At 48.7% G+C, this 25271-nt stretch overlaps 1 protein-coding gene across 6 annotated transcripts in view; it reads right to left on the bottom strand.

Moving 5' to 3' along the window:
* Window positions 1-5152: 5152 nt before the first annotated feature.
* The window catches only part of Ambra1 (autophagy and beclin 1 regulator 1), a 204591-nt gene continuing 184472 nt past the window's right edge, over window positions 5153-25271 (bottom strand). For all 6 annotated transcript variants that reach the window (XM_059260942.1, XM_059260940.1, XM_059260943.1 and 3 more), the window contains 4 exons: window positions 24228-24367; window positions 14479-14571; window positions 13271-13464; window positions 5153-6683 (listed from right to left, as the gene is read on the bottom strand). In XM_059260942.1, the coding sequence (XP_059116925.1) occupies window positions 6187-6683; window positions 13271-13464; window positions 14479-14571; window positions 24228-24367 (924 nt within the window). In that variant the 3' untranslated portion in view covers window positions 5153-6186. The remainder of the gene's footprint in view (window positions 6684-13270; window positions 13465-14478; window positions 14572-24227; window positions 24368-25271) is intronic.

The following is a 25271-nucleotide window of genomic DNA, read 5'->3' as shown; positions in this document are numbered from 1 at the left end:
TGCAGAGGGGGAAGGGTGCCAGGAGAGAACAGGGGTGTTTTCCGTCGGGGCTCAAGGTCGCGGCCAGAGGACTCCACGGGCTAGAGCGTGCTGGGAGATCCGGGTGGGCCAAGGTGGGAAGGGAGGGCAGAGAGACGGGCGGGAAAAGGGCGCTTTGGGGATTCATCTTGCGGCGCCCTATGGAGCAGCCAACCGGGAGGGAGTGAGGGAGTGTGGGTCCTGACCCGACGGCTGCCCAGCTTTGGGGCTGGGGCTGTGGGCTGGAACTCTTCTGCCCCTAGCCTTCTGGGTGATCACCAATCTCTGGAGGCGCACCTGGAGAAACCTTTCAAAGACCCGAGGCCCTTCTTCCAGAGGGGTCCCCCACCCCTGAGCTCTCCGCCCCTTCCGCACCGCGCTTGCCCCTTAAAGGGGTCTGGGACCCATCTCTGGAGACCCCCAGAGGGTCCCGGGGCCTCAAATCCTCGTCTTGCATAGGAGCCCCCCGCCCCCGCGCCTCCGCGGAGTTACTCACCCGTTGCTTCTGTCTTGCTCCGCTGGCGCCGACAGACGGCGGGACAAGCCAGAGGCCTCGCGAGTTGGAGGGGTGGGCGACTGGGCCGGGGGCCGGGGGCGGGGACGGGGTGCCAAGGGGCGGCCCCTGCTTCGCCTGCAGCTCCGGGCGCTGTGGCTCCGACTCGCGCTCACGCTCGCACTTTTCCCCGAGCCGCGTGATGTCACAGGGAAGCAGCCAATCGTGGTGGGGACGCACCGCCCGCTCGGAGCCGGTCACCCAGCGGCGACGCGCGGGGGTCACCACCTGGAGTGTTGGACACCCTTGATACTTGCGCCCCTCCCGGGAATTGGCTAGCGACTCGGGGCTCCAGCACCGAGGGCACCGCCCATAGTCTCCAAGGCGGACTAGCCTCGGGCGCTGCCCTCCGGTGGGGGGGGGGGGGGCTGTCCGCGTTGTCATGGGGACAAGGCGCCCCCTCGCGGGCTGGGGAGGAACAAGGCGGCCAAGTCTGGCTACGCGCCCCGCCTCCGCCCTAACCGCACACTCTGGACCCCGAAGTGTTTTCGCGCCTCTCCCTGGCTTCAGCCCTTCGTTGTTCCGCTTGCGGTTTAACCGCGGTCTTGAGGGTCTGGCCCCAACAGGAGGTGGTGTGTGGCGGGGCTGATCCGGCCAACATGGTTCTGTAGGGGCAGAGGGCCCTGTCCTCCTGTTGGCCGCCGGACAAGCAAAAGATTGGAGCCGTCGAGGCCTGGGGAAGAGAATGAGAAAGAGGACCGGCGAGCGTCTACGCTGGCAGAAGACCTTATCCCTCTCCAGGCCCGGAAAGGAACGCGCACCAGATGTGAGACCGAAGATGGCACAAGCCTCCTACCCAGCCGCAACACGAGGAATGAATTCATCGTTGCCTACGAGGGGAAGCCAGGTGCCCAAGGTCACCTGGGACAGAACAGACCCCCAGGGCGATCCGAGTCTCCCAGACTCCTGCAGCAGTGTTAGGCTAAGGCTCAAAGTAGGCAGATTCAGCACCTCGGACAGCTCTGCTGTGGCTTGGCCGGAGAGCAGAGTTGCTCAGTTCCCACACTAGCGCTTGTTCTTAGGCCAGCCAGGGTGGGACGCACCTCTCCGCGGCCCGGCCCGTCACCCACAAAGCTTCTTGAGTGTCAACAGCTGATTAACCTTAAGTCAGCTGACTCCTTTTCTTGGAAAAAACAACCCTCCCACAAGGATCGGTAGGGACTCCTGGGGGGAGTGGCGGTGGCTGGAATAGCTTTGGAGAAAGAGGAGTTAGGATTTTTTTTTTTTTTTTTCAACAGAGAAGGGGTGGGGAGTTGAGCTAGAGTCGGTGAGAGGGGGCTACTGGTTCAGGCTTCTCCGTGCTGAAGGGGAGGTGGAGGTCAGCTCTGGTCAGAGTTGAGGGCTAGAGTTGTCTGGGTGGGCTGGTCTGAGAAGCTATCTTTCTTCCTCTGGGTGCTTTGCCTCCCATGGTCCTCATTAAAAAGATGAAGAAAGTGTTGTTCTTGCCCCACATCACAGATGAGAGGCTCAATTGATTCATATGACATCGACTTCTTCCACTTTACCATATCCCCCTCCCTGGGGCCCATGAAGAAACAAGCCGGGCTTGTTAAGGACAGGAGGTTCCAGAAACCAGAAATGCCTCCAACCACTGTCAGGCAGTCACTTGCTAATCCAGCCTGTGAAGCTTGGGCCTTTACCTCACCCACCCACATCTCAGCACTCAGATAAACCCTGGAAAGCTGAACTGGAAGGAGGGACCCGGTTTAGTCTCTCTGCTCTTTCTTTGGCCTAACTGCCTCTGAACACTTTCCTTATCTCTTAAGGGGCTGCCTTACACATTTGTGATGTGCAAGGGGAACCTGTAAATGCTTACCACTGAGGAGGCTCTCTCTGGGTGTAGACTTTCTAAGGAAAGGAACTGATATGCAAACAAGCAGGTGTGACCCGTCTATCCTTGGCCAGTCAGTAGAGGTGGATAAGCCATGCTCATATTTGATATTTGGACTTGGGGTAGGGGGTTATTTGAGACAGGGCTTTTCTGTGTAACAGCCCTCGCTGTCCTGGATCTCACTCTGTAGACCAGGCTGGCCTCAAATTCACAGAGCTGCCTGCCTCTGCCACCCGAGGGCTGGGATTTAAGGAGTGTGCCACCACCGCCTGGCTGATAATTTGGACTGCTTTATCACAAGCCCTCTTCATATCCTTTACTCCAACCACCTAGAGGGCATGTCCAGATCCCATTCAGTTCTCCTATGCCTTGACTTCTGTGTTGATGACAGTGGCTGATGTGTATACCTTGGCTCTGTTAGTCAAGTGGTCTAAGGTAACTCAAGTAATCACCTGAGGGGGTTTTGGAGGGGTAGATTGTGCACACTTAGCACATTGCTTACACTCAAATTCAGTCTCTATTGTCAAACCAAGGCATACTTCTTCCTGTCTGTAGTAGTAGTGGGTGGGAAAGAGTATGTTGAGGGCCATTCGAGGGGACCAACAGGAAGCATTGGAACTCATGGAACACGGTGGGGCAGTTGGCAAAGCCATGCCTGAGTGAGCCTTGGAGAGGCAAAGCCCCGAGGATTATGTGTCCTGAGGACCTCATGCTGTTACTGAGCATAGCTCTGACTGTGGCCTCTATGGTCACCACATCCCTCATAATCTATGAGTTGTATGAAAATTCTCAGGGGGTTCCTAGCCCCTCACTGGGCAGTGTCACCTGTACTTAAAATAATAGTGGTTGGCTTTTTTTTTTACAAGCATTGCTGATGGAGATTAATGATTCAACCACCATCCTTACAAAGAATTTAGACATGTAGAACTGCTAGATAGGTCAGGTTAAGATGTTTTTTTAATGGCTTTGTGGTAGAAAATCTTTGGGAACAATTTAAAGTTTAGAAAAGCACACTTTCAATAGGTGAGTGAGAGACTCATTGAGGTCACGGAACAAAACAATGGCAACCTGGCTATTATTGGCTGAGGTACCTTTTTCTCTAGGATGGGCTAGTGATCAAAGGTGATGGTCAATTCCTTGTACCCATTTCTGCTCTCAGCTTCCTGATAGGGTTTCATAAAAAACTGTTGACGAGTGGGTATGCACCCTGAGGATTTAAAGTGGCGCTGACTGGTTTTCATATATAAAAGTTTAGATTTGTGATTCTTTTAAGATTTTTCATAAGATTACCTTTTGAGATAAATAATAAAGTGACTGATCCTGTCTTTGTTGTTTTTTTTTTGTTGTTGTTTTTGTTTTTGTTTTTTTTTTGTTTTTGTTTTTTCGAGACAGGGTTTCTCTGTGTAGCTTTGCGCCTTTCCTGGGACTCACTTGGTAGTCCAGGCTGGCCTCGAACTCACAGAGATCCGCCTGGCTCTACCTCCCGAGTGCTGGGATTAAAGGCGTGCGCCACCACCGCCCGGCTGATCCTGTCTTTGTAACTGAAAAATGCTGCCTACAAGTAAAAGAACTGGCTGAGAAAAATACCTTGCTTGTTTACACTCTGTTAATCTATAACAAGTTGCTTGGACATGAATGTATATAGGTTCTTGGAGATAATTTGTTTTTTATCTATAATGCATAAAATGTTTAATCATGTAAGGGATGTGGAAAACATGTTTTTTAATTGTATTCACTTAAAATATAGAATGTAACCACATTGTAATTTTTATACTGCTTAAAAGATTTTGCTGGGGTATATAAGCTGTAAGGGGAAAATTAAGAATAGACAGAAGGGATACATCTGGACAGCAGTAAGAAAAGAAATAAAGAGATGAGAGATGATAGCGCCTAAGGATATGTGTGTGTGTGTGTATGTGTGTGTGTTTCCCTTCTTTGCCAGCCTGAGTTAAGTTTTGCCTAACTAGCTGGCCCCAGAGAATTTTTACTCCCTCAGATAGAAAAGTCAAGTTGAGTGAGTGAGTGAGTGAGTGAGTGAGTGAGAGAGAGAGAGAGAGAGAGAGAGAGAGAGAGAGAGAATATGAATGTGTGCTCCTCTGTAACTTCACAGTTTTGCATTACTTGCTTGCCCATTTTGGTTTCATCTCTGTTGTGACAGAGCTGGTAACTGCCACCGTCCCCACCTCCACCTCCTTCCAGATGATCTCCAGTATCCTACCTGTGGTAGTCCAGGCTGGCAAGTGTCCCAGAGTCACTCAGCCTTTCTATTAAAGAGGTATACTTCAAGGCCTCTCCTACTTTCTAAACTGGCTTAACATGGGAAGAAGCAAAGATCACAGACAGGGCAGGTCTTCCAGCCAACCACGGCACCTTCAAGGACACTTGCAGACAAGCCTACGGTCTCCTCCCAGCTGCTCAGAACCTGCTGGAGTGGCCTCCAGGACTGGAGAGTGCAGCTTTGGTCATGTAATCATCACTCAGGCCCATAGTCCTTGGATAGGTAGCAATCAGGATGACTTCCTCTATCATTCTTAGTAGCCAGCTGCCACTAAGAGGCTGCCCCAGTCTGTACCAGGTCCTAGGAAGCAACCCTCAAGCAGCTGACTTGGGCTAACGGGTTGGGGAGGATTCCACTACTAGGTCCACTGAAATGCCCAGAGAAGCCAGGCTGCCCAGTTTGATGCCTTCCACACCCAAGTCCCAAACCCTCCTCCCTCCTCCCTCTCCACGGAAACAAGCAGGAGCCTGGCGAGGGGCATGTCATCACTTTAATGATGTAGATCTTTGGTGTCTCCCTCATTAGCAGTAGACTATCCCTCTCCTCCCACCACAATGCTTCTATGAGTGACAAACAGAAAGGAAATCACATTTTCATACTAAAAACAAAACGATCAGAGCCTCGATTTCCACTAAGAACTACACGTACAGTTCAGGATTCCACATGCAACACCTCAAATCATAGACCAAGACCTCACATTCTGACCTGGAATCTCTCCCTTCAGCCTTGGGCTGGCTTTGGCCTAGGCTTAGGTAATACTGACACCTATAGGTGCTGCATGGAGGGCCTTGGGGCGGGGCGGGGCGGGGAGGGGCTTGGTGGACAAGCTGGGGCGGGCCAGCCTACACCTCCCCCCCCCCCCAGGACCTGTCCACCACCGTGCATTGACTCCATCCTGTGTCAGGCCAGCAGGCTGCTCCCTTCACTTCACAGGTGTCCCCACTTGTGAATACACGGAAGTCCCCTAATGGAAGCTGGGCCCAACTTTTATGTCTTTGTGGGATGAGGGGATAAAGAGAGGCTGGAACTCTAGGTTTATGAGTTGGGGGCAACTGGGAGTAGGGGGCAGGCTGCTCCTCTGCTTCTGGTGGCTCTGCCCCCCAGGTAGTGGACAGGGAAGAACTGTCCCACTGTTTTGTCCAGGATGGTGTGGTCTATATCTGGAAGACTTCACTCTTTTGGGGCACCTGCCCAGGGCTGAGTCCCCTAGGCCAGTGACCCTAGGAGAAAGGGGAGTATGTGGCAGAGACACCCACTTGCTTCTTCATTCACATCAGGTCCAGTAGTGTGGCTCTTCTGGGCTCCAGATCCTGGAGGGCTCTAGTCCCTCAGGCCAGTCTTGCCCCTTGGACTGCCCCTAACCCACTGGCTCCATGCCCCACCCCCTCATTCCTCCTGTTCCCAGATACAGACATCAGCCCTTCTGTGTGTACAGTTCCCAGCCAGCTGTGAGGTGCAGCTTCTGTTCAGCGGCTTGAGGGGAGGCGCCAGTGCCTGTTTTGGACTCTACCGGTTCCGTGGCTCCCCACTAGGGCCTGCAGCTTCCCCCCTGCTGTCGCCATCATCTTCAGGAAGGTGACTATTATTGGTCACATTGCAGTGCATGGTTGGTCCCTCATTGCTGGCAAGGGGGACTGGAATGGGGACAGGGGAGGAAGACAGTAGAGCTGACTGAGGGGGTTCCCTCCCAGAGGTACTAGGCTGGTCCCAGGAAGCTGTCCGGGGGCTTAGGCCTCGCTCTGCCAGTTGTCCAGGTTCTGAGAGCAGTCCCCGAGAGGTGGAGGGCTGGGGTGAGGAGGTGCGAGCAGCGCCTGACTCTGTGCCTGTCTGGGAGCTGCGATGAATGCGGTGACTGACGATGATGTTGTTGCCGAAGCCACCCATGGAGGCCATGGTGGTGCTCTGTTCTCGCTGTACCACAGCTGTCATGCCACCCTCGGCCATTAACCTCTGGATCCGGCTGAGGGCGTCTTCCCCACTACCGCCATATTCTGAGCCCTCGCCTGGAAGGTACAAAGCAGAGGAAAGAAGGTGTGTGTTAGTTGCTGGTCTGAGCCTCTGAGCCAGGCAGCAGGAGCTAGGAGATGCTGGGGGATTCTAGGTGAAAAACAGGAGGAAGAGGCCAACATCACCACTGGAAATTGGAGTCCTGACAGCAGGACAAGGGTCCCAAGTACTACTGTTCCTCCCCTGCTTTACTGGGGAGGAAGTGGCCAAGGCAGAGCCCAAGGCTGGCCCAAGGCAAGTGCTTGGCTTTAACTAAGTCTTGCAGCTCCATTCAGAGTGCAGGGTGCTTTGAAAAGAGGCAGAGAGGACTGAAAGCTTGCTTGTCTATTCTCTCCCCATCTGGAATGACTTTCAGACCTGGTCCTGGAATGGGATACGTCGCTTAGTCTTTGGGAAGAAACATGTACCCTGCAGGGTGTGGTCCAAAGGCAGAGAGTCTGCCATGCTCTGTTTCAACACTACCTTCCTTCAGCTTTGTTGTTTGTGTTATTTCCTAAAAGCCTGTTTAACTGCTCCCTTTACCCACAGTCACTGCTACCTCCCCTAGTCACTCTCTCTCTGGGATACATGCCTGATACCATAGACAAGAACCAGCTGCCAGCTGGGCCCATGACTCCACCCTGCAGCTCTAAGCAGAGGGAGCATGGGTCTGTTCCCCCATGAGACATGGGCATTCCCTGCAAGAACAGTCAAGATCTGGGCTCAAATCACAGTTGTGCCATTCATTAGTGGCTGGCTGGACTTGGCCAAGACTCTTAGCATTTGCATAGTGCTGAGGAGGAAATAAGAGCCCATATAGCAGGGCAGCAGCACTTCTATCCCAAGTCTTCCCGACTCTTCCCAACTCTTCCCCAAGACGAGCAGCTCCTGTCAAGGGTCCCAGCTGCCAGGCACAGCTCCGGTGAATGCTGATCTGTCTCCTTTGGCTAGCTCCTGCCCAGTTTGGGATTCTTAAGTTTTGGTATACTCATGGATGAGTTATTTATTTCAAGGTTACCTGTCAATAGCTGTTTTGTTCCCAAGGCTTTCTTTGTTCCCTGAATCTTTTCTCTGCCTGCTTGTCAGACTTCCAGGCCAGTCCCTTTTATGACTTAGCTGTGTCTCGAGCTCTTGCACGGGACCTGCAGGTACTTGCTCATATTCTTCCTCAGATCTTGATCCATTTTTCTCAGTACTAACTAGTGAGAATTCTACCCAGGATTCGGCTTTTAGACAGCTGACTTTTCCTGAGGTCCCTGGGAAACCCTGCACTTAACCCCCATGATTGCTGCCCTCACCTACTCTGCCCTACACAGTTAAGCTTCAGCTTTGTACACAGAAGACAGAAAACCTGAGGGCTGAGTCCCAAGGGCCACACCTTCAAACAGTAGGGCAGGGCAAGAGGGGAGACCAACCTAGGACCTCAGTACCACTCAGTACCACTCAGTACCACTGAAGCCTCTATCCTATGAGCTGCCTGCCCTTGGGGACTTTCCTATGTTCTGGGCAATCTCCACTCATTCCCAAGAACTCTCTTGGGATGTCTCCTGCTCCTTGGGGATCTGCAGTGGGCTTACCTGGGTCCTGTGGGCATCGAATCCATCATGTCAACTGTGTCTGCTCAACTCCCAGAATATCCCAGTGGTTGTTTCCAGAGAAGGAAAAGCCATCTTGGAGCCAATACAGCTCAGCCCCAGAGTGCCCTATGGCCTGCACTCAAGTCTGAGACGGTCTTTTTCAGCTGCCTATCTACAGCTCTGCACCTCTCCACCCCACACCTCTGATTTGGCTATTTCTTAACTTATTCTCTCCTCTCTTCCCAGCCTATCTCCATGTTGTTGCTGTTACTGCTCTAACTCTTAGTTAACTGAACTCTGGTTAAGTCCACATCTTGCTCAAAGCTCAGCAGCTCCAGCGCTTTCAAAGTCCCTTTGACAGTGGAGGGCCTTCTGACTAGGCCCTGATGGTTTTTTGGCCAGACCCCTTGACCCATCCACTGCACACAACAGGCTTCACTAAAGCTGACCCAGCTCTGCTCCCTGCCTGTGCCCTGTGAGACACACTACACACGCTCTCACCTATCCCTTCGGTCTCAAGTCAACTCACGTTCAGAGGCCACTATAAATGCCACATCTTTCGCTCAAGAGTAGAGGCTATAGCACCTGGAGCTCCAGTACTGCCACATACCTCTCTCTGGCTCAGTCACTAGTGGCTGTAACATCTCTCACTGCTGGGCCTTCCTGGAGGTCTTATTCATCTCTGGTCAGTGTAACACATGGTCTAGAATGAAATGCTTATTTACACGTATGGATGACCAGAAATGGGCTCCTATGCTGCATACAGGGGCTTCAGACTCGAGGCCCCTTTGAAAATTGGTTCTTATTCTGCTTCAGGAGAAATCTTTCTATGTCTGTTTTCCTTATGGACTAGCCCTTTGAGGGATGAGACACAGTGGCTTCATTACGTGATTCTCTTTCTAAAACCTGTGGGTTCACAGTGCCTCATACAATGTGACACACAGAGCACGCTGAAAAATAATGGACGGGAGATGTGCGTCCAACTGGCTTCTGGGGTTGCGTGTGAACAGACTTAGCCGAGACCTCTGAGCTGTGCTCCTCTCCTAGAATGGTGAGCTGAGGCTGGGAGCGACTGGAGGCAGCTGCATATTCCCAAAAGCAAAGAACTACTGAAGCCCAAAGGATATGGATCCAGGACAATAGTGACCACAGTGGGTAACTCTGCTGCCTCCTCCCCTGTAGCTAAAGTGTTTCTTTTAGAGTCTAAAAAACAGGAGCTGGTTTAGTGCTGTGGGCAGACTGTTTCCTTGGCAAGTTCTAAGGTACATTCTGAATGCAGAAGACAGGTGGGATCAGCCATTTCCCACAATGCCCTTCAGCTGCATTTACTTTGGGGGGCTTTATTCTCCATAAGAGAGGAGAAATGTTTCTGCACTTAACCCCCATGACTGCTGCCCTCACCTACTCTGCCCTACACTGGTAAGCTTCAGCTTTGTACACAGAATAGAAAACCTGAGGGCTGAGTCCCAAGGGCCACACCTTCAAACAGTAGGGCAGGGCGAGAGGGGAGACCAACCTAGGACCTCCTGTGTACCCCCGTCATTTCTCGTGTGTGTGTGTGTGTGTGTGTGTGTGTGTGTGTGTGTGTGTGTGTGTGCGCGCATATGCGTGCACACGTCCAGCTCTTCTATAATGGCACCTGTTTTTCCTAGGCCTGAGGCCTGAACTGTGGCTGCTGCTCTAACTTCTGTCTTCATCATATCAGAAAGAGGTCCAAGGCTGAGAGGCAAGGCTGCAGAGCTCTCCCTGAAGTAGGGAGGCAGGGTCTCCCTTGGCTCCATCCATTTGTTCTGTATACTTCTTAAATGCTGACTGCATACAACGTACTCACGGTACCAGTGCTGGGAGCATCCGTGGGCCCTCTCCTTTTCTGAGCTGCCTCTTGGACAGGGGAGAGCAGCTTGTGGGAGAGTCACACTCAAGACCTGGAGCAGCTCCCACTTTTTTTTTTTTTTTTTTAAGATTTATTTATTTATTATGTATACAATGTTCTGCCTGCATATATATCTGAAGGCCAGAAGAGGGCACCAGTTCTCATTACAGATGGTTGTGAGCCACCATGTGGTTGCTGGGAATTGAACTCAGGACCTCTGGAAGAGGTCATCTGGAAGAGCAGTCAGTGCTCTTAACCTCTGAGCCATCTCTCCAGCCCCAGCTCCCACTTCTTGATTAAAGCCCCAAAGCATAAAAGCAAAGAGAACAAATCCCCTGTAGTAGAGTATTTTCAGGTGTGTTACTTTTGTTTATGCTGTATTTATTTAACTCTGTGAAACTGTGATACTGTGCCTGTATAAAATGCCAGATGGTCTAATAAAGAGCTGAATGGCCAATAACAAGGCAGGAGAGAGAAACAGGCGTGGCTGGCAGGCAGAGAGGATATATAGAAGGATAAATCTGGGAGGAAAAAAAAGAAGTAGCCAGAGAAGGAGGAGGACTCCGGGGGCCAGCCACCCAGCTACACAGCAAGCCATGGAGCAAGATTTATGGAAGTAGAACGGGAAATGTCAGAGGCAAAAGGTAGTCAGCATAGTTAAGAAAAGCTACTAGAAACTAAGTCAAGCTAAGGCTGGGCATTCATACTTAAGAATAAGCCTCCATGTGTGAATTTATTTGGGAGCTGGGTGGTGGGCCCCCCCAAAAAGAGTAAAAAACAAAATACAACAATCCTCCTTGTGGAGAGCTGATCAAAAAGTCTTAGAACTAGCTGAATGAATGTTAGTCATTTGGAGGAGGGAGTGCAGGCGACTGAACCAGGACTTCACACATGTGCTCTACCACTGAGCTACACTACCAGTCTCAGATTTCTAGAAAAAGAAAATGAGAAGCAGACTGGTGCTGTTGGGCTTATACTAAGGAAGGGTGGGTTACAGGACAATGATTACTATAACCAGACCTGGTTTTCAAACTAACAAATTCAGGTCCTGGTGGTGGTGATGGGGGCTGGGGAGGGGTACAGCCAAGCCCAGAAGGGCTAACCTCAGCTAGGCTTCTCTGATGCATGCTCCTGAAGACCTGGCTACCAGTTCAGTCAACACAAGGAGTCAGGAGCCACCCTGTTGTGCCTGCCCCTAGATGAGAAAGTGTGGGCAAGGAGAACACTGACAACTATTTTTTCCAGCAAGGTATCTGGCATCAGAGCCATGGGATAAGCACTAGGGCAAAAGGCTCCAGAAGAGACACTTAGTGACCAATTCCTCACCCACTCCTACAACCCATACTTTCCATTTCTGTCTAGTTTTGAAAGGGAATACTATTCATGGGAAAGCTGGGGAGGGAAGGTCCAGAGCTCTGAGAGAAGTTTCCATGGACAGAAGCATCGAGCTGTCCCTCAGCCCTCTGCCAGGACCTCCGCCACTGCTGCCCGCTAGGCTGCTTAACCAGCATCTCCACCATCACCTGCTTTGATTGAAGGAAGCCAGGGGTGGGACGGGAAAAAGAAATGAGGTGCTAGCCCTAGAGTCTGAAAAGGACAGCTTCTACCCTCCTGCCCTCTCTAGCTCCCCAGCCCCCAAACAAGAAGAAGCTGCAGCCCAGAAGCAGCAAAGACAGGATTCTTTGGGAGGTAAGACACCAGAGGGCACACATCTCGGCAGCAGATCCTGTTCAAGAACGACTGCTCTATTTATTTCACCTTTGGGACAGAGGCTTTCCTCCTCCTGGGAATCCTATAAGCAACCCTGTCCATGCAGCCAGCCTCAGTTCTTAACATGTGCCAGGCTTTCCTTAAACACACACTTGCTAGTGGGCCTCTGTTCACATGTCATAGTTTTTCTTTAACCCAGTGCTGTTACACATGCCGAAATGCTGCTGCCAGCCCATTCTGTCTAATGACAAGTAGGCCTGAGGACTCAGCTTAGGATCACCTCCTCTGGAAGGCTTCCTAGCCCTTCCTTGGCCCTCCCAAGGTCCCTATCATGCCAAAGTTGTCAGCTGCTTAGTTGTGAGCTGTTTAACTTCACTGAACTCCAAGCTCTGAGGGAAGGATGAAGACTCATTCTTAGAATCTTTTCCTTGTGGGTAAACATCCATGATACTTGCCTCATCCGGTCCTCTTAGAGGCTACTGTCCTTGCTGAGAGAAGTACTTTCTAGCTCTGCTGGAGAAGCAGTGGTTCCCTGAGCACTTAGGACTGAGACTTCTTGGAATGAGCTTCATAGTAGACTCCAGGGTGGCTTAGAGTCCACAAACGCCTACAAAAAAGGGCCTGGACATGGCTGAATGAGACTTCATCTGTTGTCTTCTCCCTGAGACTCAAAGCTGCAGCTGGCCAGCCGCCTCAGCTAACACCGCCAGCTGCTCATGTCCCCAGCAAGGGGTTTCGACTCCACAAAGAGCCTTGGGCCTTAGATGTGGGAGATGGGCTAGGCTGCAGCCCAAAAAGGGATTCAACTCTCCACATTCAGTTCATGGCAGGGAGAAAGTACCCCATGGAGAGCTGCAGTCAGAAAAGCCATTTCCTGGAGGCAACCTAAGCAAATGTGTTACTCTCAGCCTGATGCACATCAGGGCCTCTCCTTCCATGATCTTCCAAGCAAATGGCTCAACCAGATCTAGAAAAAGTCTGTTTAGATGCTGCCTTGTTTGGAGCTAAGAGCAGCATGGGGGCTGGAGGTAGGAGGTAAGGAGAGTGAGAGCAGCCTGCTTAACACAGCTGCTGATGGGTTCCAAAGTGGCTTGAGCCCTACCACTGGGAAGTGCTAATTGGTTCTTTAAAGTGTGAGGCCAGCAGAGAGCCAGGGCTGAGGTAGGCAGTATCATACCTGAAGTAGGTGAGAGGAAGGACTGCCGGTATGCCCAGCTGTAGTCACTACAGCATCAAAACACTTGCAGCAGTCCTGATATGCCATGCTAGCTGAGGGGAGATAAACTAGAGGCCCAGGTACCTGGCTCAGCTCTAGAAGGGGCACTTCCTACAGAACCTCACTTTCCATGCACACTCTTTGGTCCTCCAGAAGCACAGGTCTAACTCGCCCCGAGAAAGCAGATTACTAGTCAGATGTCCTCTGCTAGTAGTTCAAGGCTCCTACCTTCACCAGGACCTGAGGATGCTGTCCCCGGTTCCTCTTCCTCCCTCTCAGTCTGTGTTTCAGCATTCTGCAACTGGAGGGCTAGAGTCTGGGTGCCCTGAGATGTCACAGAGGTGGTAGGGTTCCGAGGTTGCAGCCCGATTGCATTCATCAAGCCCATGTCTCTGTCTGTCCGCCATGTGGCTCTACTGGTTCTGAGGCAAAAAAGACAGACTGAAGTCAGAAAGGGCTTGGGACAGGTCCTTCAAAGAAGTCTTGGATACCATACCAATTCCAGGCCCACAGCCTAAAAAGGGAGAGCCACGACACAAGTACCTTCTCACAGCAGCTTTAAAAAAAGAGCCTTGTAGGTTGGGAGCACAGTTCCTCACAAGCAAGGTCCAGCCCCAAGGCTAGTGCCCTCCTTTCCTTGGGTGTTCCCTTGACACAGACTTTTGAGATAGCTAGGACAGGCAGCAAAGTTGAGTCTCCAATCAGAGACTCACCAATTATTCACTTTTAGCTTCTTCTGGGATTACTGCTCCAGCTGTGCCCTGTGATTCCTATAGGAAGCAGGACCTGCCTTAGGTTTCCCGTTGAACCAGTATTTATTTTGTTTTTACAATGCTCCACATCTCATTAGTGGATTAAGTGAAGAAGATCAGGGCCAGATTCCTATTCTCAGTGCCCCCTGGGCTACAGTCATTGATTTGTGTGGCCCTAGTCATCTGAAGATAACCAACCCCACTCCACGATTCTCTATGGGCAACAGAGAAGAGCTCATGGGGTAACATTTTTCTCTGGATTTTTCTTTATTCTCACTCCAAGTGTGCTCAGACACCATGGCCAGAATGAGAAAAGGCATGTGTTCTACAACGAGCCTCCAAGAGCAAGAGCTTTGTCTTCTTTTGCAATTAGGTGATGGGTATATCTGTGTATGGATGTGGGCATGTGAGTGCAGATGTGAGTGCCCACAGAGACCAGGGGCATCAGACCCCTTAGAGTTGGAGTCGTAGGTGGGTGTGAGTTGGCTGACATAGGTGCTGGGACCCTAACTCAGGTCTTCCCTAAGAGCAGTATGCACTCCTAACCACTGAGCAATCTCTTTAGCCTGTCTTCTTTAGACTGTATGAAAAGTCTAAGACAAGTAACAGATCAGTGAAAAGCTGTTCTGGTTGAGGAAAGACCCAGAGACCCTCAAACACAGGAGTCTTCTGACTTTCACTTACCCAGGTCGCTCGCTGCTCCTGCTGTTTGAGTGGACAGTGAAGACAGTCTCATTTAGCTGGTCCCAGTAGTACTCAACACCAGAGTTTAAGGCCCTGAAGATCCATCGGGAAAGGTGAGAATAGAAGGGAAGAGGTGTTAGAGAGGTGGTTAAGAACTCTTGAGAAGTCCTGGGGGCTATGGCAGGGTGGTCCATCCTGCCCCTCTGCTGGGAAGGGAGACCAGGTCTAGAAATGCTCCCTCATTAGGGTGCTCAACATTGGAGCATGTGGTAGTCTGAATGTAATTGACCCCCACAAGCTCACAGGGAGTGGCACTATTAGGAAGTGTGGCTTTTTTGGAGTAGGTATGGCCTTGTTGGAGGAAGTGTGTCACCATGGAGGTGGGTTTTGAGGTCTTATATATGCTCAAGCCATACCCAGTGTTTCAGTTCACTTCCTGTTGACTGCCGGTCAAGATGTAGGAATCTCAGCTCCCTCTCTAGCACCAAGTCTGCCTGTACACCGATGATAATGGACTAAACCTCTGAAACTGTAAGCTACCCCATTAAATGTTTTTCTTTATAAGAGTTGTTATACTCAAGGTGTCTCTTCACAGAAATAGAAACCCTAAGAGCATCTCAGATATTTTGAATATCTCAAATGCCTTCAATAGGCTTCTCCTTAGAGCCAGGAGGCAATAAAAAACACCAATACCAGATATGCAGCAGGTTCCAAGTATTCTTCAGACACGCAATGATGAATAAGAGGCAAGAGGCTAGATCAAGAGACTTACTGGAGAGACATGTGCCATGGACAGCTGCCAGAAGGGACCACTCAGTCTTTAAAAGCAGATACCCAGGCCTTGAGTCCTTTTGCTAAGATGCCATGGATCTTTTCTGGACCTAGAGCCTCCTTGGCAAGGTTAGCAAGACAGGCAAGCTTAGTTCAGGAAGACCTTCTACAGTGTTCTACCTGCTGAGCTCCCTGGGCTGCCAACTTTATCAGGCAGCTTTTCCTCCTGCTGGAGGGAAGCAGTGGTCACCTCATCTCTCTTTACTGACTTGCCACCACAAGCTACAGTCCTGGATAACAATGTAGATCCCTAAACAGGACTGCTGCTGGGGATTCAGTAACGACAAAGTGTTTATCTAGCATGCATAAGGCCCTAAGTTAAATCTCTAGCACCACAAACACAAGACTATCATGCTTTTGAAGATCCCTCCCTATCTAGGCAGAATGGCAAATACATATAGTGCTAGCTAGCAACTTGGGAGGTAGAGGCAGAAGGATCAAGAATTGAAGGTTAGCCTAGGCTATGTGAAACTGTCTCACAAAGCAAATAGTGAAAAATAAAGATAAAGTATTGCCTTGCAGCAGATACTATCGTTGAGAGTAGTGTGTTGGTGATTGCTGTGAAGTACGGGCACAGGAAATGGGAAGGAAGAAGGTTTGTTTTTAAAGATTTATTTATTTTTATTTTATATGCATGTGTGAGTGCTTGCATGTATGTATATGCACCACATGCATGCTTGGTGCCTGTGGAAGCCAAACAAGGGTGTTTGATCTTCTAGAACTGGAGTTACACATTGTACACAGTGTGTTAACAGCCAAGTGAACCCATCAAGACATGCTGGTGCAACCATTCTGATTGCATTTAGTCCAGTCCATGAGATGTAATCCATACCTGACACTCTAGGGTAGCTAAAAACCTGAGACTGGATAAGTCATGGGTCTACAGGAAAACCAACACTATTGTTCTGTTAAAGGAACATGGCAATAAATAACTCCTAATGACATTCTGCTCTATTCATAGATCAGTGCTTTGTTCTGCCATCATCAAGAGAAACTTCTTGTAGTAGATAGTAATTAACACAGAGACCCACAACTGGACAATGTGTAGAGAATGAGAGACTTTGGAGCACCCCATCCTAAATGGGATGTCTTCATCAAACCCTTCCCCTCAGAGTTCAGAGAGCTATGCAGAAGAAGAGGCAGAAAGGGTATAAGAGCTACAAGTGGTGGATGACTCCAAGGAAACATTGTTCTCCAGACCTCACAGGAGTAATGCACACAGAAACTCACAGAGACTGTGGTAGCATGCACAGGGTCTGTGCAGGTTCAAGCCAGATGGGGTCCCAGTGCTAAGAGGGGAAAGTGGACATCAAGAAGCCATCTGCACTGGGCAGTGGTGGCGCATGCTTTTAATCCCAACACTTGGGAGGCAGATCCAGGAGGATCTCCGTGAATTCAAGGCCAGCCTGGTCTACAGAGCATGATCCAGGACAGGTACCAAAACCTTGTCTCAAGAAAAAAAAAAAAAAAAAAAAAAAAAAAAGAAGCCATTTGCAATTGATACCTGCTTGCAAAGGAAAAATTAATTTTCTCCAAGTTTCACTGGGTATATTAATCACACTTCAGGGTAGGGCCCCATGCCCTGGAGTAGTTGGCCAATACAAAACAAACTCAATGGTATTTTTATACATTTTTGTCTCATATTGCTTTGTTTGGGCATAATCTTGTTTTTACTGGCCTTTTGTTTATATATTTTGGTTTCCATTTATGTGGTTTTTGTATGTGTATGTTTCCTGGGTTTTTTTTTTTTGTTTTTGTTTGTTTGTTTGTTTGGTTTTTGGTTTTTCGAGACAGGGTTTCTCTGTGTAGTTTTGGTGCCTGTCCTGGAACTCACTCTGTAGACCAGGCTGGCCTCGAACTCACAGAGATCCTCCTGCCTCTGTCTCCCAAGTGCTAGGATTAAAGGCATGTGCCACTACTGCCTGGCTTATTTTGTTTTTTAAGAGACAGAAAGAAAGGGCATGGTGAGGATCTGGGAGGAGTTGAGGGAGAGGAAAAGTGTGATCAGAATATATAAATTTTTTTTCAATTAAAAAGGGGGGAAAAGGAACAGCAAGTGCTCTTAACCACTGAGCCATCTTTCTAACATCTCCTAAAACAAAACATTTTCTATTTACTAAATACTTATTTAGTGTAGTGTGTGTGTTCCACATAGTACAGCAGGCATGTGCAGGTCTAAGAACAAAGTGTGGGAGTTGGTCCTCTCCTTTCACCATATGGGTCCTAAGATAAATTCAGGTTGTCAGGCACGGAGTCAGGTACCTTCACCCACTGATTCATCTAACCAACCAAACAACAGTTTTAAGTTCACTAATTAATTAGATCTAGTAGATAGCCTAAGTGATGTCTAAAACATCTCATGGTGCTTCAGGACAAGACAAGAAATCCACGTTCTTGAAGAGCTTGGGCTTCAAGAGCTCTGTTCTTCCAACTTTATATTCTTAGCTATAACACCAATGTTTAGGAGGTAAACATGGTTAAGGGAGGCCATCAGGATGGGCCTTACCCTACTAGAACTATGTATGGTCTTACAAGAAGAGGGAGAGAGGAGTCTCTCTTAGAGACACAGCCATGGCACAGTGGGTCGGTAGGCATCTATAAACAAGGAAGACAGCCCTCTCAGGAAACTCCTGATGGTACCTGATCTTGGCATTCCAGCCTCCAGAACTGGAAGAAAAACATCTGTTGTTTAAGGCACCAGGTCTATGTGTTTTGCTAAGGTAGCCTATGCAGATTATGACATAGTCTAGCACGTCAGTTTGTAAGCTAGGGCACTGTCACTTTCCTCTGACAACAGGACATCCCCAGGGAACAGCCAGAAGAAGGTGGGTTTGTTTGGGGAGAAGATACAAGGGGCTTCTTTTCCAATCCTGAAGAGTCAGCACAGGCCTGGACGAGAGGACTGCAGTGGGAGGCTGGTCTGCCTTGTGTAGAAGGCAGCAGAACTGGGGAGAGGCTCCACATCAAGCTGCACAGGACCTGTTCTTCTGGGTCGATGCGTCACCTGAGAGAATGCTAGGCTCCTCTTTCTCTGCTCTTTTCTCTGCCTGCAGATCTCGTGGTCACTTGACTCTTACTCAGAGCCTTCTTCACAGAGTAGTTTCCTTCCTCCCAACAGTTATTTCTGTAGGCCACTGGAGGGCAAAGGTGAGGCAGCCTTGCATCAGGGAGAGGCAGCCGTCCAGGAGCAAACTGCAGAGGCTCCCTCCCCAAACAGCACTTGATGGTGAGCAAATCCTGGCTGCATTATGTCTGGGTGAAGACAGCTGCCAAGAAGCCTTTGCTTTCCAAACTGGTCAAGATTTATCGACAGGTTGCAATACCGTGTGGGCCTCTGCCAAATCCCGCTTCTGTAAGTCCTGTTACTCAGGGCTAGTTAGTGACAACAAACTGTTCACACCTAACCTACCACAAACCATGTCCTGTGTAACCAGAAACCTTCTTCCTATCTTAGAATGAAACCTTCAGAAGAACCATTCTGTTCTGGGACCATCAACATGACACCGAGAGGCCAAGGACCACACCCCCCAAAAACTAGTCAGGCAGCATGTGCTATCCCTTAAGAGCTGGAGACTGGACTACTTACTGAAGAGGTCAACTGCCAAAGAGAACAGGGATCACAGCTGGGCGTGTGATTACAGGCACATGCCTGTATAGGGTAAGGCTGGAGGATCTTGAGTGGGAGCCCTGCCTATACTGTTCTGTTTCTGTGGCCAGTGAGCCTTACAAAGGCAAGGCAAGTCTTGGATTTGATTTCAAATCTGGGTACTGTACTGTACTAAAGGATCAGAGTTGAAGATACCCTCTCTAGTGACTAAATGTCACTGATTCTGCCTTTAAGTTAAAAGAATGGTTTACAGCCAGCTCTTTCTTGGGACTTGGTTTAGATGAATGAGTCACTGTTTTCTCTAGGCTCTTCCTGGGATCTAGACAAACATACCAAGGGATAAAGACTGGGAAGGTCAACAAGGTTTGACCGTGTTTCGAATGGGCTTCTACCCAGCACCTGACTCTTCAGCAGCCTCTCTAAGCTGTGTTTCTAGGTGTGGCTCAATCAGTCTCACTGCTGGAACCCTCCTGGGCTCCTTGATAGAGGCAAGAGCCAGCCTTGCTTTCTCAGTGGTCCCAATGTTCTGTCCACACAATCTGTGGCTCTGAGCTGCCTAACTGTTTGAGGACACTCTTCATCTGCTGGTCTCAGGGCTGTCTCTGAGGATTGTTTCCAGGAAGACTGGCATTTATCTGCACCATCTCTCCAGTGAGGGAGAGAGCTGGCACCTGGCTCTCCTGAAGGATGGAGTCTCTGTGGCAGTTCTGGCTCCCCTTTTCATTCCAAAGTGTTTCTTTCCCCTGCTTGGTTAATGCTTGATTATAATTACCATTTACACTGGTAGCTCCCTCTGAGGGACAGAACTGGGGCTTTGTAAGGAGTGCCACCCTTGGCCAAGGTTCCAGGTGCTCCATGGTCAGGCTACTTTTCTTCTACCTATCTCTCTTCTGCCTTCTGAGCTGACTCTGGAAGCAGTGGTCTAGTAATGTCTCCCTGCACCCCCATTAACAGGGAAAACCCATGAAGCAGTGGTCCTTCACACCCACTGTGAGGAGCAGTGGGGGCGGCTGAGCTGGCCGTCAGCCAGAGGCACAGCAGCAGCACAGCACAGCAGCAGCCCAGCAGCCCAGCAGCCTGGAAGTAGTGAGGTACACCTCATTCCTAGGAAGGGGAAGGGATTACTGGGCTATTGGCCACCATGGTCTGATAACTTGGTACAGGCCCTTAAGAGACAGTCTTTTCACTTGTCCCAAGAGTTCTTTCTCAGGGTGAGATGGGATATTCTTTAAAGCCTTTGTCTACTGTCAAGTGGGGATTTACAACCACCAAGAGACACCCAAGGAGCTTGTTCCCAGTCTTTGTGCTTGGCAAGAGTGCTGAGGCTGAGACAATGGAAGAGAATCAAGACCAGCATTGAGAGCACAAAATGCAACCCAGCTGCCTGTGCCTGGACAAAGGCAGACAACCACCTGTTTAGGGGAGGGCTGCAATCTTGGCCCAGCTGGTAGGCTGGATTCTGTGCCCTTGGGAATGGGTGTGCCAGGGAACTATATCCCTCAGGGACAGGCAGAAGCCTTAAGCAGCTGCCTATGAAGCAGACAGGCACATTGAGCTCCTACTTCTCTATTGTTTTTAGTCTAGGCAAGAGGCCTGTTATCCATGTCAACACTCAGGATTACCATCCCATTTTCCAACGAACCAGTCATTTGATTCACCTAAATAGGACCTAGGGAGCCACAAAAGCATGAGTATGGTCCTGTGATATACTTTTATGCAGGAGAAAATGTTACTTTCTTCAAAATTAAAACAAACAAACTTAAAAAAAACACACAGTTATTCTGTGTACGTGTGTGTGACATTCATCTGAAGTCAAAAGGAGAACTTCAGGAGTTGACTGTCTCCTTCTACCGTGTGAGTCCTGGGGATTAAACTCCGTCATCAAACTCAGAGGCAGGCCCTTGACTGTTGGAGCCATGTCAAAGGCCCTGCTTTATTTTTCATTTTTTTGACACAGAGTCTTGCTACCTAACCCAAGGTAGCTTCAAACTCAAGACATTCTTGCCTCAGCCTCCTGAGATTATAGTCATGCACCACCATACCCAGCTTTAGAGGGATTTTTTGATGGGAAAAGAGCTAAATATCAGTTATAGGAAAAAGATTTAGATTGGAAAATGCAGAGACCCAATTCTAACAATGATTTGTGAGGATGCCTATCTAATCAATAATCTTTTTACCTTACCTGCAGTGCAAATAACAGCTATAAAGGTAGCTGAGCTTTAAGCTTGGCACAGTGGAAAGAGCCTGTGACAGGGAGTGTGAGAGTCCAGGCTACAATATGCGTCAAGATCAGCCTTGGCTACAGAGTGAGACCTCGGGGAAACTTTGAAGAACTTAAGACAAAGTCTCATCCATTCCGAATTTATAACAGACCCTATATTTCCTGTCTTAAGGCTATGGGATCCCAAGAAATCAGAATAAATGGCAGAACCAAAACTGGTAGGCTAAGTTACCTCCATTTGGCCTAGGATGGGACTGCCCCATGGCCCAGTGTCCATTTTATTTACGGAAGAGGCTTGAAAGCTACTGGTGGGTAAGTTTCCTAGGAGCCCAAGATGGCTTAGGCTCGATGAGACTCTGGGATGCTGAAGACAACATATGGGGAGAAGAGAGAAATAGAGGCCAAAGCCACCTTCATGTCTGGCTGAGGAGTCTGTGACTCACACCAACTACGTGGGCTAGGGTTTGAGACATGGCATCTGGGAGGATGACAACAAACTGGGTTAGAGAGTGCCTCTGGGAGGGTGGATCACTTTGTCAAGGAGAGGGCTTGAGTACTTTGCTGTGGACAAAGGTGAGTGGTGGAAGCCATAGATAAAACAAGACCGTGAAAGAATGAGGTCTCTGAAAGACAGGAAAAGAAAGGCCTATAACTATAGTATTGGTATGAATAAAATTATGGTCCAGAATCCTATACCAATTTTGGAAAAGATGTCTACTAGATTTTTCTTAGGAATTCCTAAAGAGACGAAATAAGATAATCAGCTTTATGTGGTTTGGGGCGAAGAAATGTTTAAGAACCCACAGACACCAGACTAGGGACAGCACACAGAAAGGGCGAAAAGTGACAGGTCCAACATCTGGGCTCAAAGTGGCAGTCAAAGAGGTAGGCTATGCTCTGGAAAGACACAAGAAGGAGTGAGAGAGGTGTCCTGGACACAGAAACTTAGGAGCAAGTAATTGCCAGAACAAGGCCCTCTCTCTGCTCCAAGACCGGCTTTGTTGGGTCAAACTTAAACCACAGCCTCTCTTTGGGAGGGTGTCCAAATATTCAAGATGGAACGAACCAGGTTTTCTCTCCCATGTGCCACTGTCCTAACTTAGCTGAGAGCTGACAGGGTCAATCCCCAGTCACCTATCAGACCACAAGAACAGATCCAAATACATACTCAGAAAAAAACACCAAGGCCCCACCAAAGCACAAACAAAGGCATGTGGAAGGTGGCGATGTAAATCAGGTGAAGAATGCTTGCCCAGCAAATTAACATACAAAGCCTTGGATTCAGTCCCTGGTCTAGCACAAACTGGGTATAATGGCACATGGGTGTAATAATCCCAGCACCTCGAAGGTGGAGGCAGGCAAGAAGATCAAAAGATCACAAGTTCAAGATCCTCCCTGGCAATATAGAAATTCTGAGGCTAGCCTGAAATACATAAGATCTTATCTCCAAAAAATAAGATAAGTAGAAATAAAGATGATGTGGGTACATCCAAAGGCTAAAGACCAAAGACTTTGCAAGACCAGTCACATCATGCAGCCTAGTCTGTACAACACTCTAGAAACTGCACCAAGTGAAGAACAGAATTAGGGCAGCCTGGAGGCAGAAGTGGCATTTAGTCAGCTGGCTCCCCACAGTGTCCCACGCAGCAATCAGCCTGATCTGCAGTGAAGCAGGGCTTCACACTCTCCACCTGGCTGAGCCTAGAAACTGATAATAAATCAGGCTGATTCCAGGGTCTTGAGTAAGTACCTGGAGAGACCTCTATCCTCCAAAAAGCAAGAGGAAAGGAAAAGGGTGTCATTAGGACAGAAGTGCTCTTGCTCCCCTTCTCTCTCTTACTTCAAGTCCAGATAATAATCACTGTGACTTTAAATTGAGCTTCTCAATCTGCTTTCATTATTATGAGCTAGAGCTTCAAGTAAAAAGGAACAGAGGCAAGACACAGAAACAGGCTGTTAGAGATCAGTAGCCTGACCAATGGGTTTATTTATTTTATGTGTATGTTTATTTTAGTATATATTATAGCATATAATAATATATTGTAGATACAATATAAATAATAACATACTACTTCATAATTATATATAAAATAATAAAATAAATTCTTTTATGTGTATGCTTGTCTGCATGGATGTATATGCACCACATCTATCCTGGTACCCATGGAGATCAGAAGAGGGCATCAGATCCCCTGGAACTACAGTTACAAATGGTTGTGAACCACCATTTGAGTACTGGGAACCTAACCTGGGTCTCTACAAGAGAAAGAGTACTCTTGACTACTCAATCATCTCTCCAGGTCCCCAAACCGGGGTTTTAACAAGACTGTTTCCAATTTTATTTCTTAAGTTAGTATCTGTTGCATTTACATAAACATGAGACCACTTGTTGAATTTTTCCAAAACAGGTTTTAAAAAGAATCTTTGATATCCATTTTTTTTTAACCTGAGGGTACTTTACAATGGCTAGGACACCAGATAATAAGAGGCAACAAAGGAAAACACAAACTGTCTAGATACAAGAAAGCACAATATCTGAAGTGTCTGGGTTTTTTTTTGTTTTGGCAGTGCCAGAGATTGACCATAAAACCTTACATATGCTAGCCTCTACCACTGATCTACATTCTCAGCCCTCTGTTACTTTGAAATTGGAGCTCACTATGTAACCCATGCTGGACTTGAACTCATAATCCTTCTGCTTCATCCTCCAAAGTAGCTGGGATTATAGTAGTACCACACTACACCCAGCTACTAAAGCAGTCTTTTGACAGCATTTGGAATGAAGAGCTTATTCTAGCTTGAGAGAAGAAGGTCCTTTAAGCAGCCTGGGAAGTTGTGGTGTGGGAACAATATGAAAACACAGAAGGTTCCCCTCCCCCTTTTTTAAGACAGGGTTTCATTAGTCGAGGCTAGTTTTGAACTTCAACCTTTTGCTCATGTCCTTCATGTACTACCTCCAATCCCTTTCTAGCAGGATTTGGACTGTCCTTGTAAAAGGCCCCTACCTGGTTGGCCAGGCCCACAAGGGAGCACTGCTTTGCCTAGGCCTCTGTTCAGATAGTGTCCATACCCACCCCTTGAGGAACTCACTCTGGTCGGCAGATCACCAGGTCTCCTTTGTTGGTGCCATAGGCCAAACCAAGCCCTGGCTCAGGTAGCCAACGGGCAGAGTTGATGCTGACATGTCTCCGCTGGTCAGCAGGCATGGGGTAAAGGACGTTGAAAACTCTCTGGGTGGGAGACAGAGAAGAGAATGGGAGGAGAAACAACTTGTTACCAAAAATAACAAAATCCAAGGAGGATCAAATTAACCACAGGGAGTTGAGACTTTAGGCTGGGAATGGGTTGACTTTCAACTCATCTGAGACCCTGGGGAAGGAGGAGTAGGAGCCCTCTTACTTTCCAGAGAGCTAGGTCTCTTCTAGGGGCACACTTACATTCTTTGTCTCTCAGCACTCCTCACCTCATTGCTCTGACATCAGGACCAGAAAGGCCTCACCTACAGCCCACCACACTAGAAACGAATGGGCCATAACTTTCCTCTGACCAGCATATAACCAGTGAAAGTCAACCTGGGCTGGTAGTATTGTTACTATGGAAACCCCAGAGCTCTCACAGCAATGGGGAATTGGAGGTGATAGGGGGGCGGGAGGGGGTGATAACATCAGAGAACATTCTTAATTCAGCTAATTAAAAGCACTGTTAAAACTGCTATTGTTAAGGAAATCCAAAAGGTATATTCAGATGTGGGGAGCAGGGCAGAGGGGAATCTTCAACTTGCAGGCCCATGACTGCCTTCTGGCTTACATAAACCACCATTAGATCCATCTCCTGTCTCAAAGGCAGAAATTCCCCTTTCAGAAATTTCTGTTACCTCCCCAAAAGCTACTTTGTCCTGAGGGTGACCTGCCTTCATCTACAGTTTGAGCCCAAGAGAAATCCAGTGACAAGGTCTCTGACATTGACCTGAGAGTCATTTCAAAAGCACCTTTGGTCAGAGACTGGGGCAGGGAAGAGAGAAATGAAAGACAGGGGCATTTACTTGAACTTAACTTTGAACCCTGATATGACTACATAACAACTTATTTAGATCTCAGCTTAAAAATCGCCCACATTAAGTCTGAAGATACAGCC

Source organism: Peromyscus eremicus, chromosome 4, assembly GCF_949786415.1.
Source record: "Peromyscus eremicus chromosome 4, PerEre_H2_v1, whole genome shotgun sequence".
Lineage (NCBI taxonomy): Eukaryota > Metazoa > Chordata > Mammalia > Rodentia > Cricetidae > Peromyscus > Peromyscus eremicus.
Note: the sequence above shows the minus strand (reverse complement) of the source record. Positions and strands in the feature narration are given on the sequence as shown.